The sequence below is a fragment of the Chlorocebus sabaeus genome, chromosome 29, assembly GCF_047675955.1.
Source record: "Chlorocebus sabaeus isolate Y175 chromosome 29, mChlSab1.0.hap1, whole genome shotgun sequence".
In the NCBI taxonomy this organism is placed as follows: domain Eukaryota; kingdom Metazoa; phylum Chordata; class Mammalia; order Primates; family Cercopithecidae; genus Chlorocebus; species Chlorocebus sabaeus.
In genome coordinates this window covers 21631883-21650160 of record NC_132932.1, presented here as the reverse complement: position 1 = coordinate 21650160, position 18278 = coordinate 21631883, and the positions used below count along the sequence as shown (strand labels likewise).

The 18278-nt window shown below is 47.3% G+C and overlaps 1 protein-coding gene and 2 non-coding genes across 3 annotated transcripts in view; 2 read left to right on the top strand and 1 right to left on the bottom strand.

The window, feature by feature from the left end:
- Window positions 1-2359: 2359 nt before the first annotated feature.
- The window catches only part of SLC28A1 (solute carrier family 28 member 1), a 69414-nt gene continuing 53495 nt past the window's right edge, over window positions 2360-18278 (bottom strand). The window contains exons 14-20 of the mRNA XM_037987771.2: window positions 14525-14655; window positions 12639-12807; window positions 12315-12512; window positions 4636-4717; window positions 3489-3587; window positions 3288-3399; window positions 2360-3030 (exon numbers count right to left, since the gene is read on the bottom strand). Coding sequence (XP_037843699.2) covers window positions 2958-3030; window positions 3288-3399; window positions 3489-3587; window positions 4636-4717; window positions 12315-12512; window positions 12639-12807; window positions 14525-14655 — 864 coding nt within the window. The 3' untranslated portion in view covers window positions 2360-2957. The remainder of the gene's footprint in view (window positions 3031-3287; window positions 3400-3488; window positions 3588-4635; window positions 4718-12314; window positions 12513-12638; window positions 12808-14524; window positions 14656-18278) is intronic.
- Window positions 8417-8519, top strand: LOC119620425 (U6 spliceosomal RNA). Its single transcript, XR_005236950.1, has one exon. It is a non-coding gene; the product is annotated as a U6 spliceosomal RNA (small nuclear RNA).
- On the top strand, window positions 9592-9697 carry LOC119620408 (U6 spliceosomal RNA). The gene has a single exon (XR_005236935.1). It is a non-coding gene; the product is annotated as a U6 spliceosomal RNA (small nuclear RNA).

Below are 18278 nucleotides of genomic sequence, written 5' to 3'. Positions count from 1 at the left end.
TCAATGTAGCCCACTGGTCAACTCACAGACCTTGGCAGGTTGCCTACTGGGACATGCATTTTCTAGGACAGAGTTACCCATGGGCTGAATTACAAGTTATAGAGCATCTGTGTCCACACGGGTTTTTTTTTCCCCATGCCATTTAAAAAATAAACTATTAAATTTTAGAATAGTTTAGACTTACAAAATGTTGCACCAATACTACCGAGCTCCCATATATCCCACAACCGTTTTCCCCTATTGTTAATAGCTTACACTACTATGTGCTATGGTCTGAATGTTCATGTCTCCTCAAAGTTCATATGCTGAAACTCTAGCCCCCAAGGTGAAGGTATTAGGAGGTGGGGCCTTTGGGAGGTGATAAGGCCACGAGGGTAGAGCCCACATGAATGGGATTAGTGTCCTTATGCAAGAGCCCCAGGGATCTCACTAGCCTCTTCTGCCATATGAGGACACAGGGAGAAGGTACCACCTATGAGAAACAGGCTCTCACCAGGCACAGCATCTTCTAGCACCTTGATTTTGGACTTCCCAGCCTCAAGAGCTATGAGAAATACATTTCTGTTGTATATAAGCTATCCTGTATGTGGTATTTTGTTATCAGTCAAAACTAAGACACAAGGGTATATTGTGAGCCCTATATTCAAGGGGCTTGCAGTCTTCTAGGGAAGGCCACTGGCCATGGAATGAGTGTGCAGGGAGTCCAGAGAAGGGGGTCAAGGGCAGTCCTTGGGCTGTTCCATGACCCAGTTGGTGGAGCTGAGGCCAACAGATGGGCAGGGAAGGGGCAGAGGGCCAATCCTGGGAGAGGACTGTGTAGTCCACATCAACAGGGCACCCTGCCCACAGCCCAAGGACAGCTGGAGAAGGTGGCAGTGACTGAGGGAGGGCTGCAGAGAGAAGACAAGAGCCTAGTTGGAGCTACAGGAGTCATGCCAAGCCTCCACTCTGTGGAGCTAAGGGAAGAACACAGGTCCTGAGGATGGGGATCCAGGTCAGCCTGTGGGGGTCACAAGGAGCAAGGCTGCTGCCCACTGGAACTTTGCTGCCCAAACTCTGTGGCGGAAAAGAAGCAGGACCTGGCTCACTGGTGCTGAGCTGAATAACTGCTGCCCAGGGTTCCATCCTCCCACTGCCCTAGGTCAGGGCCAGCCCGAGCTGGGAAGGAAGTTGGACCTGGCAGGTAGGGGTGAGGGTGTAGTGGCCCAGCAGCCACAAGGGCAGGGTGCATCACAAGTCCCGGAAACCAAAGCTGCTGGGTAAAATGAGGTAAAATGGGAGCAGGACAGGTGGTAGGGAGATGGAGAGGGCATGCTGGTGATGGGAACTCCAGAAATGAAGGCAGGGGAGGGATGTCAGGTCTCACCTAGTGGTACAGAGGGCTTGGAGTGGGGAGGAAAGGCAGGGAAGGAGGTGAGGGTGGGCCACACATCAGGGTTCCCTGAACACCAGCAGCCCAACAGAGAGGCTCTACATCACAGTTTGTGTCATGAGCTGAAAATACAGAAGATGCATGAGGGGCTCCCCTCAGATGGGCCCGGGGCACCCCTATACCACCCAGAACTAGGTGTCCTGGCTCAAATCCTGCCTCTGCCTCTTCCCAGCTGTGTCCATTTCGGCACATAACTTAACCTGTCCGTGACTCTGATTCCTCAACTAGTGATAATGGTAACACCTACTTCATGGAGTTGTTGTAAGGATTGAGTTAAAATACAGAAAGCGCTGAGAACAGTGCCTGGCACACAGTGCCACCTAAGCATTTGCTAATATTATAGTTGGCTAGAGTAAAGCAGTTTGAACATTAGCCAATATTTCCCAAGTTGTATGCCACGAAATCTTCAACTGAGACACTTCCATCAAAAAGGTTCTTATGGGCCAGGTACAGTGACTTATGCTTATAATTCCAACACTTTTGGAAGCCAAGGTGGGCAGACCACCTGAGTCCAGGAGTCTGAGACCAGCCTGGGCAACATAGCAAGACCTCATCTCTACCAAAAAAAAAAATATATATATATATATACACACACACACACACACATATACATATATGTATATATACACACACATACATACATATACACACATATACATACACACATATATATATATAAATCAGCTGGACGTGATGGCACGTGCCTGTAGTCCTAGCTACTTAGGAGGCTGAGGTGGGCGGATCGCTTGAGCCTGAGAGATTGAGGTGCAATAAGCCATGATCACTTCACTGTACTCTAGCCTGGGTGACAGAGTGAAAAGGTTTTTATGGCCAAGTAAATTTGGAAAAAGCCTTATATCCACACCAAGCTCTGACAAGTTCACAGTTAAAAAATAAAAAAAAAATAAATAAACAAACAAAAAGTCTAAACAGCCCTCTCTAAGTTTATTTAACCCAGTGGTTCCAAACCTAGTCCATTATGGAACCCTCTGAACGCCTCCCAGGACAGTGTGCCATGGGACCTCAGTTTGGGAAGCACTCTGAGGAAAGGTGGGAAGGGAGTCTCTGAGAGCAGAGAAACGGGCGATACCACCTGGCAGGGGAAGCCACAGAGAGATCCTAGTGCCCAGGAAGTGGGGAGGGGAGGAGGTTTTGGTGTGCGACCCACAACAGAAGGGAAGGGGCATGTGAGGGACCCCAGGAGAGGGGGGATAGAGAGGACCAGGGTGATATTTGGATGTGGAGAGGAAATGGGAGGAGGCAGAAGTGACCCTGAGAATTCACACTGGGGGAGGTAGGAAATGGGGGAGTAGAAAGGGGGATGGAGTGGGACATGTCCTTCTTTATGTCCCCACTCACTCTCTGCACACTCACTCCATGACCCCTTCCCAATTGTGGGATTGAGCTGGGTGTAAGTCCTGTGGCTTCCCTGAAGAGGGCCCTGGGAAAGGGAAGGTGGGGACAGATGCTTCCTGGGGGAGAACAGCCCTCAGAAGCACAGAAGCACAAACATATTCTGTCCTCACTATGCACAGATCGTGTGGTTGTAAAACCGACAGCAGTTGTCCAGGGCCTCTGGGCTGAACTCTGGATTGATGCTAAAAAGAGAGCAAAGATTGCAGTGTGAGCTCCAGGCCTGGCTCTGCTGGCCACAACCAGGCTGTGCAACACTGGGAACATTGCTTCAAGTCTCCGGTCCACCCTTCCTCCATTGATCCTCGAGCCTTCACTTCCCCATCAGCTGCAGCCATAACATTTCTACCCTCACCCTGGTACCAAAGGCATTCCCCCAAGCACTCAGGCATTCTGTCCATCACTGTGGGTCCCATGCAGGTCCCACAGCCCAGGCCCTCACCTCTGGAAGGCCTCACGACAGCACTGGTATATTTCAAAGCTACTGCTGCTGAGGGTCATGTTCAGGAGGGACATGCAGTCGACTTCAGCCCCCCTGGGCACATAGAGGATCCCTGTGGAGGAAAGTGGTGGGTGGACAGGGCCCCTGGGCTAGCCAGAAAATCAGGGTTCCACCTTCTGGATCTGCTAGGCCTGCACTCACCTGCCATACAGGCATTCACCAGGGACACACAGGCTCCCGTGAAGAGTGCCCGGAGCACTATCTGGGAGAAGTCGCTCTTCCGTTGGGGGACCATGGAGGCTGTAAGGGGACAGAAGTGCTCAGGGCCAGGGAAGCTATGTCCCTATCTGCCCATGTTCTGCAGCTCTGGCTGCATCGCTGATCTCCCTTCCTCTTCTACTAATAGATGGCCAGAGGGACAGACGTCGTCCTCCTGACCACTTGCTGAGCTCAGGAGTCCTCTTTGGCTTGGACCCCTAGGCAATGCCCCACATCTCCCCACACACCATGAGTGGCAGATGCAGGAAAAGAATGTGAGTTTGGAGTCAGGCAGACCTGGGATTAAACACAGGCTCAGCCACTCACTAGCTGAGAGACTTGGGCTACCTCTTCACTTCTCCAAGACTCTGTTTCCTTCTTTGTAAAATGGTATGATTACACCACCAGGCAGGGTAGCTGCCAGGAGTGGAAATGTTATCTGTAAAGAACTGAGAACTGTGCAGACCCTTTTGACCCTACACCCCACCAGGCCTGCCTGCCTGTCCCCTGTGGGTGTGGGAACAGGCAGGCCAAAGCCTTGGGGACAGGCCAGCACCACACCTCCTGTCCCTGACCTAGGCTTGGCCTTCAAGGCCCAGGTGCTAACTTCCTGGGCCACCAGCAGCAGCAGAGAATCAGGGAATTCTAGGGCTAGGAGGAAACTCTATGAAATTTTTTTTTTTTTTGAGACAGAGTCTCACTCTGTAGCCCAGGCTGGAGTGCAGTGGTGCGATCTCAGCTCACTGCAATCTCCCCTCCTGGGTTCAAGCATTCTCGTGCCTGGGTTCAGCCTCCTGTGTAGCTGGGATCACAGGCACGCACCACCACACCTGGTTAATTTTTGTATTTTTAGTAGAGATGGGTTTTGCCATGTTGGCCAGGCTGGTCTCAGACTCCTGACCTCAAGTGATCCACCTGCCTGGGCCTCCTAAAGTGCTGGGATTACAGGCATGAGCCACCACACGTGGCCTCTATGGCCATCTTGTTTGGGTCTGGCTTTAGACAAATGAGACACCTGAGGCCTACATGTTCCCAGCAAGTTCAAGTCTCTGACTCTCCTAGACACTGGTAAGGCCCCGATTAGACTCACTCAAGCCTCCCAGCATGATCCCAATGGAGCTGAAATTGGCAAATCCACAGAGGGCAAACGTCGTGAGGACTTCAGCTCTGACCTGAAAATACAGAAGATGCATGAGGAGGGACTCCCTTCAGATGGGCCTGGGGCACCCCTACAACACCCAGGCTCCCTGGCCTTAACTTTATCCACTTCTTACATGTAATTGACCTTCAAGCCCACTGTGCTGCCCCTTCCCCAGCCTTGTGATTCCCACCTCTAAGTTGATTCAAACCACACCACATCAAAAACGTAGCCCTCCTCTCTTATCTATCCTTCAACCTTTTTTTTTTGAGACAGTTTTACTCTTGTCACCCAGGCTGGAGTGCAGTGGTGCAATCTCAGCCCACTGCAACCTCTGCTTCCTGGGTTCAAGAAATTCTCCTGCCTCAGCCTCCGACGTAGCTGGGATGATAGGTGCCTGCCACCACGCCTGGCTAATTTTTTGTATTTTTAGTAGAGACAGGGTTTCACCACGTTGGGCAGGCTGGTGTCAAACTCCTGATTTCAGATGATCTGCCCACCTCGGCCTCCCAAAGTGCTGGGATTACAGGTGTGAGCTACCACACCCAGCCTGTCCTTCAACTTTTTTTTTTTTTTTGAGACGGAGTCTTGCTCTGTCGCCCAGGCTGGAATGCAGTAGCTGGATCTTAGCTCACTGCAAGCTCCGCCTCCCGGGTTTACGCCATTCTCCTGCCTCAGCCTCCCGAGTAGCTGGGACTACAGGTGCCCGCCACCTCGCCCGGCTAGTTTTTTGTATTTTTTAGTAGAGACGGGGTTTCACCGTGTTAGCCAGGATGGTCTCGATCTCCTGACCTCGTGATCCGCCCGTCTCAGCCTCCCAAAGTGCTGGGATTACAGGCTTGAGCCACTGCGCCCGGCCCCTTCAACCTTTTAATCTTCATTACCAGCCTTTCTGGATGGGGTTCAGCCTTTCTTAGTCCTCTTGCTTTGGCCCTACTAAGCTCTGTCCTGGGGCCATTTGGTGGACAGCCCCTTCCCTGACCCTGCAGTCCTGGGCTTCCAGTTCACAGCATTCCTGTGAATGCTCTCAGGCTGAGAGAGAGAGTGTGGTGCACAGGAAAGAGTAAGGGATTTGGACCCCAGCCAGCCTGGTTTCTAGGATTGTCTCACCAACGATCAGCTTGAGCAAGTCAGTTACTTCTTTCAGTGTCAGTTTCCCTGTCTGGAATAGGGGAATAATAGTACTTGCATGAGAGGGCTGTAAAAAGGATTATATAATGTATGGGAAACACCAGACAGAGAGTTAGTGTTTAAACATGATAGTTATTCCTTTTGTTCTTAACAACTGTCCTATTTCCCAGAAAGAAGTTTTAAGAGCCAAAATGAAAAAATTCAAAAACAAAATTGGTTTATGAGTACAAAAAAATAGAATGGAACGAATAAGAGCTAATATTTTATAGCACAACAAGGTGACTATAGTCAATAATGACTTAATTGTACATTTAAAAATAACTAAGAGTATAATTGGATTGTTTGTAACACGAAGTATAAATGCTTGAGGGGATGGATACCCCATTCTCCATGATGTGCTTATTTCACATTGTGTGCCGGTATCAAAGCATCTCATGTACCTCATAAATATATACACCTACTATGTACCTACATAAATTAAAAATTATTTTAAAAAATTGGTATAGAGCCTCCCCTCACACTATATAAAAATTAATTCTCGATAAATATTAATATTTTAAGCATAAAATGATAGAAAATATAGGATAATAAATAGAACTACAAGGTAGTATTATTACTCTTATTTTGGAGAGGAGCAAACCGAGGCTCAGAGAAGTTAACTAACTAAGGAAGTTCACACAGCAAGAAGGTAGTTGTATCAGAATTTGAACTCAGTTCTGACTCTAAAGCTCATGGTCTGAATTATCTCATCACATTATTTCAGCAATTTAACACTTTCCAGATAACTTTCTTTTTCTTTCTTTCCTTTTTTTGAAAACTTCTGCCTCCTGGGTTCAAGCGATTGTCATGCTTCAGCCTCCCAAGTAGCTGGGATTACAGGTGTGTGTTACCACACCTGGCTAAGTTTTGTATTTCTTGTTTTGCCAAACATTTTTTGTTTGCCATGTTGGCCAGGCTGGTCTCAAACTCCTGGCATCAAGTGACCCACCCTCCTTGGCCTCCCAAAGTGTTGGAATTATAGGCATGAGCCACCGTGCCCAGTTGCACTTTCCAGATAACTTTCTAAGTTTAGAAATAATGGAAGAAATCACAAAAGAAAAGATTTGGTATAAAATCTGTGTTAAAAAAACAAATCCCAAAAGCTGGGTCAAGTGAGAGCTGACAGGCACTGGGTGACTTTGTGCCTCACTGAGGAAAAATAACTAAACATGGGCAGAGGAGACCCTAAGAAGCCAAGAGACAAAATGTCATCATATGTACTCCTTGTCCAAGCTTGTTGGGAGGGGCACAAGAAGCAGCACCCAGATGCTTCAGACAACTCCTCAGAGCTTTCAAAGAAGTGCCATGTCAGCTAAAGAGAAAAGAAAATTTGAAGATGTGGCAAAGGCAGACAAGGCTGGCTAGGAAAGAGAAATTAAAACTTACATCCTTCCTAAAGGGTAAAACAAAAGAAGTTCCAGCATCCCAACACACCCAAGAGGTCTCCTTTGGCCTCTTGTTCTATTCCATGCATCACCAAAAATCAAAGAACATCCCAGCCTATCTGTTAGTGATGTTGCAAAGAAAGTAGGAGAGATGTAGTTATAAAACCACTGGGGAGGATAAGCAGCCTTAGAAAAAGACACCTGTGAAGCTGGAAGAAAAATGCAAAAGGGATATTGCTGCATACCGAGCTAAAGGAAAGCCTGATGCAGCAAAAATAAGGGAGCTGTCAAGGCTGAAAAAGCAAGAAAAAGAAAGGAGAAACAGGAGAAAGAGGAAGAAGATGAGGAGGAAGGAAAGATGGGGAAGATGAAGATGATGAATAAGCTAGTTCTAGTAGTTTTTTTCTTGTATATAATGTGTTTAAACTCCCCCATACTAAATTCATTCCTTTTAAAGAAATACATTAAAATGTAAGGCCATGTAAGATTTGTTTTTAAACCATACAGTGTCTTTTTTTTTGTATAGTTAACATACTACCTAATGTGTCTTTAGGTAACCCTATCCTGGTGGTATTTTCAATAGCCACCAACCTTGCCTGGTGCAGTATGGGGGTTATAAATTGGCATGGAAATTTAAAGCAGGCTCTTGTTGGTGTGCAGCATAAATTAGTTATGTATGTGGATGGTAGTGCCTTCATCTTTAGTCGTCTCTGATGCAACTTACACAAAATAATTGCTGTTCTGTTAACTAAATACCACTTGGGCTGGGCGTGGTGGCTCATGCCTATAATCCCAGCACTTTGGGAGGCCAAGGCAGAAGGATCGCTTGAGGTCAGGAGTTTGAGACCAACTTGGGCAACATGGTGAGACCCCATCTCTACAAAAAAAGCAAAAGTTAGCCAGGTGTGGTGGCACATGTCTGTAGTCCCAGTTACACAGGGGCTGAGGCAGGAGGATCACTTGAGCCCAGGAGGCAGAGGCTATAGTGAGCCGTAATTGCACCACCGCACTCCAGCCTGGGTAACAGAATGAAACCCTGTCTCCAAAAATACAGACATACATACATACATACATACATACTCTGTAATTTTTATAAAAGTTACAGCTGTTTTGTTGACATTCTGAATGTTTCTAAGTAAATACAATTTTTTTTAATTAAAAAAAACCAACAAATTCCTGTGCTTGCATCTTGTGCACATATACTAAAACTTCGATGATACAAAGATTAGTATGGCCCCTGCCGAGGTTGACACACAAACTCATGAAGTGTTCTACATTTAAAAACCAAAAAATAAATTTCTGTATACAACATAAACGACAAAAAAGGAAAAGTATATGTAGAAAATATAACAGAAAAAAGTTAATGTCTTTATAACATAAAGAGTTGATATAAATATTATTGAAAAAATATGAAGGCACCTGCCTCTCTGCTTGCCCACCTACAATTGCGTTCCACAGAACAGCCCCAGCCTCCCTCCCTCCCTCCCTTCCTTCCCTCTCGCTGTCCTCCTTCCTCCCTCCCTCCCTCCCTTTCTTCCTTCCTTCCTTCTCTCTGTCGTTTGTTTTGAGACAGGGTCTCACTCTGTCACCTAGGCTAGAGTGCAGTGGCAAAATCATAGCTCACTACAGCCCCAATCTCCTGGGTCCAAGCGAGCCTCCTGCCTCAGTGTCCCAAGTAGCTGAGACCACAGGCGTGCACCACCACACCTAGTTAATTTTTAAATTTTTTGTAGAGACAGGGTCTTGCTTTGTTTCCAGGGCTGGTCTTGAACTCCTGGTCTTAAGTGATCCTTCTGCCTTAGCCTCCCAAAGTGCTGGGATTACACCCAGCCTCCAGTCATCTTCTTAAAATTCAAAATGTCAAATCTTCAGTGATTTCCGACTGCTCCTTGGCCTGTGAATTACCACCTGCTCTAGCTGTACTGATTGCCTCTGCTCTCTAAGCATACAGAGTGCTTTTCAACCTCAGAGCCTTTGTACATGCCTCTTCATTTGGAATGTTTTTCCCAGCTTGTCCTAGCTTATCCGTTCTCCAAGTTGGCTTAAATGCCACACCTCAGGGATATTTTTTCTGACCAGTCCAGCCAAGGAAGACCTGCCCTGTTTTTTTTTTTTTCTTTTCTCTTGTTGTTTTCTTCATAGAACTTACCATAAATTGTGGTTAATTTAATTTTTGTTCCTTTGCTTGCTTGTGTTTTGCCTGTGTCTCTTACTAGATGTCGCTTCCATGAGACCAGAGCCATGTCTGTGTAATTCTCCTTTTTATCCCCAGTGCCTAGCAGAATGCCTGGCACCTAAATGGTCTCAATGAATACTTGCTGAAGGAATGAAGTTCATAAAAAAAGATCATGAAGTGCTTGCTTCGGCAGTACACATACTAAAATCGGAACGATATGGAGAAGATGAGCATGGCCCTGCGCAAGGACGATGTGCAAATTCATGAAGCATTCCATATTTTTACACTGTGTGCCTGTATCTAAACAGCTCATGTACCCCATAAATATATACACCTACTATGTACTCACAAAAATTAAAAATAAAAATAAATAAGAAAAAACAAGAAAAGGAAGGGGCGTGCCCTCTATTAACCCGTGAGGAGGGGGTGAGACGAGACCAGAGGTGAGAGTAAGCAGTGAGGGGAATCTTGTGCTTTTTACTCTATACAAACCATTTTTTTTTTTTTTTTTTTTTTTGAGACAGAGTTTCACTCTTGTTGCCCAGGCTGGAGTGCGATGGTGCGATCCTGGCTCACTGCAACCTCCCCTTCCTGGGTTCAAGAAATTCTCCTGCCCCAGCCTCCTGAGTAGCTGGGATTACATGCGCTTGCCACCATGCCTAGCTAATTTTTGTACTTTTAGTAGAGATGGGGTTTCTCCATGTTGGTAGGCTGGTCTCAAACTCCTGACCTCAGGTGATCCTCCAGCCTCGGCCTCCAAAAGTGCTGTGATTATAGGTGTGAGCCACCATGCCTGGTTTTTTGTTTTGTTTTGTTTTGTTTTGTTTGAGACAGAGTCTCACTCTCTTGCCCAAGCTGGAATGCAGTGGCACAATCTTGTCTCACTGCAACCTCCTCCGCCCAGGTTCGAGCAATTCTCATGCCTCAGCCTCTGGAGTAGCTGGGACTACAGGCACATTGCACCACAACTGCTAATTTTTGTATTTTTAGTAGAGAAGGGGTTTCTCCATGTTGGTCAGGCTGGTCTCAAACTCCTGACCTCAAGTTATCTGCCCACCTCAGCCTCCCAAAGTGCTGGGATTACAGGTGTGAGCCACCGTGCCTGGCCACGAACTTGCTTTTTTAAAAAACCTAAAGAATCTATTCCTTTACAACTTAAAAAATAATTAAAAAGACAAGAAAAAGGACTTCCCATTGAAAGTTGCCAGTCACCCAAGTAATGCAAATTAAAACAATGAGCTATTGTTTGCTTATTAAAATAGTGAACCTTGTTTTTAAAAAGAAGCTACTGGATGCTGTTTAGTTGTGTGGTAAAATAAAAGCTCGCAGGCACAGCTGGTGCTGCTGATTTCAGCTGCTGCAGCCACATAAAGACTCATGTGGGAGTCAGTCAGCCCACACCTGGGCATGCTACAGAAATGATCTGAGAGGAAGGAAGAGCTATATGCACAAAGATACTCATTTCAACATGTGTTTAAAAACCAAATAATAGAATTGTCCGAATGGCCCAACAGCAGGGGATTGGGTAAATATGTTAGGACACATATATCAAAAATGATGCTTATGTCATAATACTAAGTAAAAAAAAACAAAAGAACAAAAATGGCTACAGCACAGTTTGGTTGCTACAACAGCAATTACGTAAACTCTCTCTCTTTCCCTCTTTTTTTTTTTTTTTTTTTTTTTAAAGACAGGGTCTTGCTCTGTTGCCCAGGCTGGAGTGCAGTGATATAATCCTAGCTCACTACAGCCTCAAACTCCTGGGCTCAAGCCATCTTCCTGCCTCAGCCTCCCAAGTAGCTGGGACTACAGGCATGCACCACTATACTCTGCAATTTTTAAAATTTTTAGTAAAGACAGGGGCTCACTCTGTTGCCCAGGCTAGTCTTGAACTCCTGGCCTCAAGTGATCCTCCCACCTTGACCTCCCAAAGTGCTGGGAATACAGGCAGGAGCCACTGCACCTGCCTGAACTCTCTCTTAAAAAGAATGGAAGAAAATGTAAGAAACAACAATAACAATTATCTGGAATGGTGAGATTATAGGTAATTTTTTCATTCTCAATAATGTTACTATTCTTTTAGAAAGGTTAATTTTATAGAGCTTTTATAATTTTTTAAAATAAATTTTAACAGAAAGAGCCAACCCCTGCACTGAATCCATCATATTAACAGTGAAGGTGAGGCTGGGCACGGTGGCGCACACCTGTAATCCCAGCACTTTGGGAGGCCAAGGCAGGTGGATCATTTGAGGTCAGGAGTTCAAGACCAGCTTAGCCAACATGGTGAACCCCGTCTCTACTAAAAATACAAAAATTAGTTGGGCGTGGTGGCAGGCATCTGTAGTCTAAGCTACTTGGGAGGCTGAGGCACGAGAATCATTCAAACCTGGGAGGTGGATGTTGCAGTGAGCTGAGAATGTGCCACTGCACTCCAGCCTGGATGACAAAGGGAGACTCCATCTCAAACAAAACAAAACAGTGAAGGTGTTAGTGAAGTCTCCTTATCTCACTCACTCTCCCAGCTCATCGGGTGCACATGTGTATGCCTTTGGAGTAGATATGGCAGGCATCTCACCCCGTTTTCCAACAGAAGAGGAAAGGTGCTGTGGCTGGCCCAAGGCCACAGTGAAAAATGACCCATCTAGAGCTAGGTTTCAGACATCCCAAACAATCCTCTCTCCCCGCACCTCAGCCTCCTAAGAGGCCTTGAGAAAGATGGCAGCGAAGCCCGAAGCTTTCTTGTCTTCCAGGACTACAGGATGTAGGAGGTGAAGCACCGCCTCAGTATGTCTCAGCCAGGCCCAGGGAGCAGGAGAGCAGCTGCCAGGGGCCCTCAGGAGTGGCTGTGCTGTGTCATCCCCCTGCCACAGGTAAGGGACTGGGAGGACTGGGACACTCACGGATATCCACTGCTTCCTGTCGCCGACCCACTCCTCGACCCCTGCCAGGCGGCGTTGCTTGTACTTGGAGAGTTCTTGATAGGCCACAAACTCATTCAGAAACAGCTTGATTCCGAGCAGCTCAGCTACCACTGGGCAGTCCTCCCACGCCACACCCATCAAGAAGGCTACAGGCCGCAGGATGTAGGAACAGATGACCTGAGGGCACAAGGGTATGACTGGCACTGAGGGCTGGGCCTGGGCTCTGCTAGGCCTCCAGCCACCACTCACTGCCCACCTGGGGCCATCCTCTCTACAGACTGAGTGTGGTGGCCAGAAACGCACCTGGAAGCTGAGCCCTTGGACGTCCACCATGTCTCCCAGCCAGGAGAGGGCAGCATTGATGAAGTCCAGCACAGCCAGGAATGCAATCAGGTTGGCAGCGATGTTGGCGACCACCTTCACAGAGATGGCGGCCCCAGTGCTGGCTGCTTCTATGAGGTTCTGAGCATCTCTGTTATTGTGATCAAGAATGATCATTACTGGCCTGTCTCCACAATCAGCAAGGGTCCCTATCCTATAGGCTCAAATAGGAACCCTGGAAGAGCATTTCAGAGCAGGAAAATCTAATTTTCCCTGAGACCCAGAGAGAAAAAGGGGCTGGTCAAAGCACTGGGATAAGATCCAGGTTCCTAGCGCTGAACTGTCCAAGATGGAAGCCATCAGCCACACGTGACAGGAGGCTGTCTGAATTGAGTTGTGCTGTACAAAATATAGACCAGATTCTGAGGATTTAGTACCAAAAAATGCAAAATATCTCAATAATTCTTATACTGGTTACATGTTGAAATGACAGTACTTTGGGGTATACAGGGTTAAGTAAAATGGGTTATTAAAATCACCCATTTCTTTTCACTTTTTAAAAGACAACTACTAGAAAATAACAGGCAGCTCACATTACATTTCCATGGGACAGTGCCGCTCCAGTGCCTCAGAAGGTTGTGAGGTTGGGGTCGTCCACTGTGCCCAAGCAAATGTGTCCAATGTGGTGCCTTTTCAACATTGTTTAAGGTTTAAAGGTTACCTAACAGTTATTAAGACTATGACAGGATGTTAGGAGGTGAGTGAAATCAAAGATGGCACTCAGAATGTCAATGTGTGGTTGACACCCTGGTGGTCAGAGCTCAGGCACATAGAGATGGGGGCATGGGGCCTTTCTATGACTCTCCTCAACATGTACACACACCAGGCCACAGACCCAAGAACCAGGCCACACCCCCGAGCCTTGCCCAGTCCATTGTTTCCTGCTGGTCAGAGACAGGAAATTAAGATATGAGAACTGGAGTGTGCATTTTTGCAAATGCTATGGTCTGAATGCCAGTGTGGCAGTATTATGAGGTGGGACATTTAAGGGGTGATTGGGTCATGAGGGCTCTGCCTTCCTGAATGGATTAATCCATTCCTGAATGTTGGATTAATGGATTAATGGGATAATGGGTTATCATGGGAGTAGGACTGGTTGCTTTTTGTTTTTGGGACGGAGTTTCGCTCTGTTGCCCAGGTTGGAGTGCAGTGGTGCGATCTAGGCTCGCTGCAACTCCACTTCCTGGATTCAAGCAATTCTCGTGCCTCAGCCCCCCAAGTGGCTGGAATTACAGGTATGAGCCTCATGCCCGGCTAACTTTTGTATTTTTAGTAGAGATGGGGTTTTACCATGTTGGCCAGGCTGGTCTCGAACTCCTGACTTTAAGTGATTTGCCTGCCTCAGCCTCCCAAAGTGCTGGGATTACAGGCATGAACCATCGCAACTGGCCTTGACTTGTGGCTTCTTAAGAAAAGGAAGAGAGATCTGAGCTAGCATGCTCAGTTCCCTGCCTGGCACCCCTCAACCCCTCGCCATGTGATGCCCTATGCCACCTTGGGACTCTGCAGAATGCCCAGCAGCAAGAAGGCTCTCGCCAGATACGACCCCTCAACCTTGGACTTCTCAGCCTCCACAGCTGTAAGAAATAAATTCTTATTCTTTATAACTTACCTAGTTTCAGGTATTCTGTTATAAGCAACAGAAAATGGACTAAAATAGCAAATGAAGGCAAAACCAGAGCAGGGAAAGTGGAGAGATGGGCCTGGGCTGGTGGAAGACAGTGAAGGACAGAGAGAAGAGTACCCTCTGCTTTGCTCCCCCAACCTTGTACAACTACCCCCTCTGCAGGACCTCCTGCTGTGCTCACCCATAGGTCAGTTTCATTCCTTCCTCCCTCCTAAACTTGGACTCTTCCACCTCCGGGTAGACCAGCTTGGAGAGGGCCAAAGCACAAGGGGCAGCCATCACGGAGGCTGCAATCAACGAGGTGGCATCGATCTGCAAGAGTGAGAGTGTGGGTTCTAGGTGGACAGTCAGAAGAAATGCTGGTGACCAAGGAGTGCGGCCTAGGGCAGCAAGAGCACATGTGTAGTCTGTCCCACTGATATGTCCTCATTGTCATAACTGCTGTCATCACTAATAATAATACCTTTTATGTGTCGAAGGTCACAGGCTATATGTATAGGACCTTCTATTTCTTCCTGGTGCTTCCCTAAGTTAAGAATGACAAATATTATTATCCTCATTTTACAGACAAGAAAACTGAGACTCCAAAGGATGAAATACGGCTTCCCAAAATAAAGGAAGAGAAGGAATTAAAGCCCATCACATCTTTTGGCTCCAAGTTCAAGATTCTTTCTTCCTTTTTAGGCTGTCACTGTTGACCACTAATCCCTGTGAGCTGAGGTTTCCCCCTTAGTGGAGGAATTTGTGATGGTTTCAGACAAAGCTCTAGAACCTGAGAGTTGAAATGAAATGGATTTAAGAGCTAACCCAATTCCACCTTAGTGTAGGTATGTACTAGCATAGGAAGGTACTCCCTCTCTAGGCCCTCTCTTTGAATGCTTACTGTGACGGGGAACTCACCATTACAAGGCAACCCATCATATCCAATCCTGCAGTTTGAGAACTCCTTCTCAGGAAATCTGCCTCCTATGACAGCCACCGTTTGGCCCCGAGTCTCCTTCTGGGAGCCACACTATGAAAACCCTTTCCAGCAAGATGGCAGAGCAGTGTCGGCCCCTGGGATTCTCCCTTCCAGAAATTTTTATCTTCAGTGTGACCCCAAACCCTTCGCTTCTCTGTTCTTTTCCACGGAGAAATATGACATGTTTTCCCCATCACTGTATCATTTACCAAGCAGGGAAACCAGAACCAACTCAGACATCTAACAATGGGAGACTGGCTAAGCATCATCAGGCTGTCATTGAAAACGATGGTCATCAAGGCCTCACAATGACATGGGAAAGGGCCCACGACATTGCAGGTAGAGAATAAACAAAACTGGGGGCAGTAGGGAAACAAACTCCACAACGATGCATGAAAAGATTAGAAAGAAATACACCAAAATGGCAATGAATTGACTGTCCATGGCTAGTGGGGCCAGGGGTGATTTTCTTTATTTTTTCTTCTGAGACGGAGTCTTGCTCTGTCACCCAGGCTGAAGTGTAGTGGTGCAATCCTGGCTCACTGCAACCTCTGCCTCCCAGGTTTAAGTAATTCTCCTCCCTCAGCCTCTGGAGTAGCTGGGATTACAGGCATGTGCCACCACGCCCAGATAATTTTTGTATTTTTAGTAGAGATGGTGTTTCACCATGTTGGCCAGGCTAGTCTCGAACTCCTGACCTTGTGATCTGCCCACCTGGGCCTCCCAAAATGCTGGGATTACAGGCATGAGCCACTATCCCTGGCCAATTTTCTTTTCTTTCTGCATTTTGGTATCTTTCTTTTCTTTTCTTTTTTGGTTTTTGTTTTTGAGACACAGTCTTGCTCTTTCACCCAGGCTGGAGTGCAGTGGTGCGCTCTCGGCTCACTGCAAGCTCCGCCTCCCGGGTTTATGCCATTCTCCTGCCTCAGCCTCCTGAGTAGCTGGGACTACAGGCGCCCGCTACCATGTGCAGCTAATTTTTTTTTTTTTTTTTTGTATTTTTAGTAGAGACGGGGTTTCACCGTGTTTGCCAGGACGATCTCAATCTCCTGACCTCGTGATCCACCTGCCTTGGCCTCCCAAAGATTATAGGCATTTTGGTATCTTTCGAAATGTCCACGACAATATTTTTTTTAATAAACAAAAAAGCAAAATAGATGTTTCTTCTTAAAGTTTGTAATAAGCCGACTGCATTCTCAAGTGTTAAATAAAAATAAAAAGGAGGAAGGAGGTAAGTTGAAGACAGACACTCAGGCTGATAAAAGCAGAGGGCAGGCCAGACACAGTGGCTCACGCCTGTAATCCCAGCATTTTGGGAGGCCGAGGCGGGCAGATCACTTGACGTCAGGAGTTCAAGATCAGCCTAGTCAACATGGTGAAACCTCATCTCTACTAAAAACACAAAAATTAGGCCGGGCGCAGCAGCTCACGCCTGTAATCCCAGCACTTCAGGAAGCCAAGGCGGGAGGATCACAAGGTCAGGAGTTCGAGACCAGTCTGGCCAGCATAGTGAAACCCCGTCTCTACTAAAAATAGAGAAAATTATCCAGGTGTGGCGGTGTGTGCCTGGAATCCCAGCTACTTGGGAGGCTGAGGCAGGAGAATCGCATAAACCCAGGAGACGGAGGTTGCAATGAGCCGAGATCACACAATTGCACTCCAGCCCAGGCAATAGTGCAAGACTCCATCTCAAAAAAAAACAAAAAACAAAAAACAAAAAAACAAAAATTAGCCTGGTGTGGTGGTGGGTGCCTGTACCTAGCTACTTGGGAGGCTGAGGCACAAGAATGGATTGAACCCGGGAGGCAGAGGTTGTAGTGATCTGAGCACTCCAGCCCGGGTGACAGAGTGAGACTCCATCTCAAAAAAAAAAAAAAAAAAAAAAAAAAAAAGAAAGAAAGAAAAAAGAAAAGCAGAGGGCAGATCATGGGCACCCCTCATTACCATCTCAGGGAAGTGCCAGGCCTGCTGCTGAGAAGCCAGGCTGGAGACCCTCTCAGACTCTGAATCCAAGGAATTGTGTCCTTCTTCTTTTTCTAAACACCAGTTGTTTCTTTTTAATGATCGACAAAACTCCTTAAAACGTGAACAAGAATTGGCAGCAGCCTGATACCTCCCCAGGGCCCTGTGTGGACACTGGGTGTGCAAGCCTGGGCCCCTGCCCCTTGCTGGATGAAGCCCATTCGGGGCAGGTGTCCTTTCTGGACTTTCTGGGCCAGGCTTTGTGACTTCACCTGCTTCCTCCTCAGTTGCCCAGCCCCAGCTGGGATGGTGCCACACCTGGAATCTTGGTATTTTCCTCCCACTAGGCAGGATCCTGCCCCTTCCTCTGACTTGTAGATTACATCTGGTTTGTAAACCTGAGTCACAGCAGGGAACACACCCTGCAGTTGTCACATTCCTGGACACTGTCCCCTGGGTGACCCAGTTGTGGTCACAGCCTCAAATGCTGGGGTTGCTAGTTTCCAGTTCATCATGGAAAGGGCTGAGTCCTGCACAGGCAGGACTCCCTGGGCACCGGGCCAGCCCACACCCACCTCCCCACTGCTAACTACTCTGCAGGGCTGTGACATTCCCCAGCCCTGCCTCCCAGGCACCTGGTCAGGAAAGCCTTCCATCCTAGCATCCCAGGGCCCACACCTGCCCATGGCCCTTCTTTCTCTGACCCAAAGGGTCTCGCTCTGTCACCCAGGCTGGAGTGTAATGGTATGATCATGGCTCACAATAGCCTTGACCTCCTGGGCTCAAGTGATCCTCCCACTTCAGCCTCCCCAGTACCTGGGACTATAGATGTGTGCCACCATGCCCAGGTAATTTTTAATTTTTTTAAGTTTTTATAGCGATAGGGGTCTCCCTATGTTGCCCATGCTGGTCTCAAGCTCCTGGTCTCAGTCATCCTCCTGCCTTGGCCTCCCAAAGTAATGGAATTACAGGCATGAGCCACTGCACCCAGCCTAGTAGCTACATTTCTTTG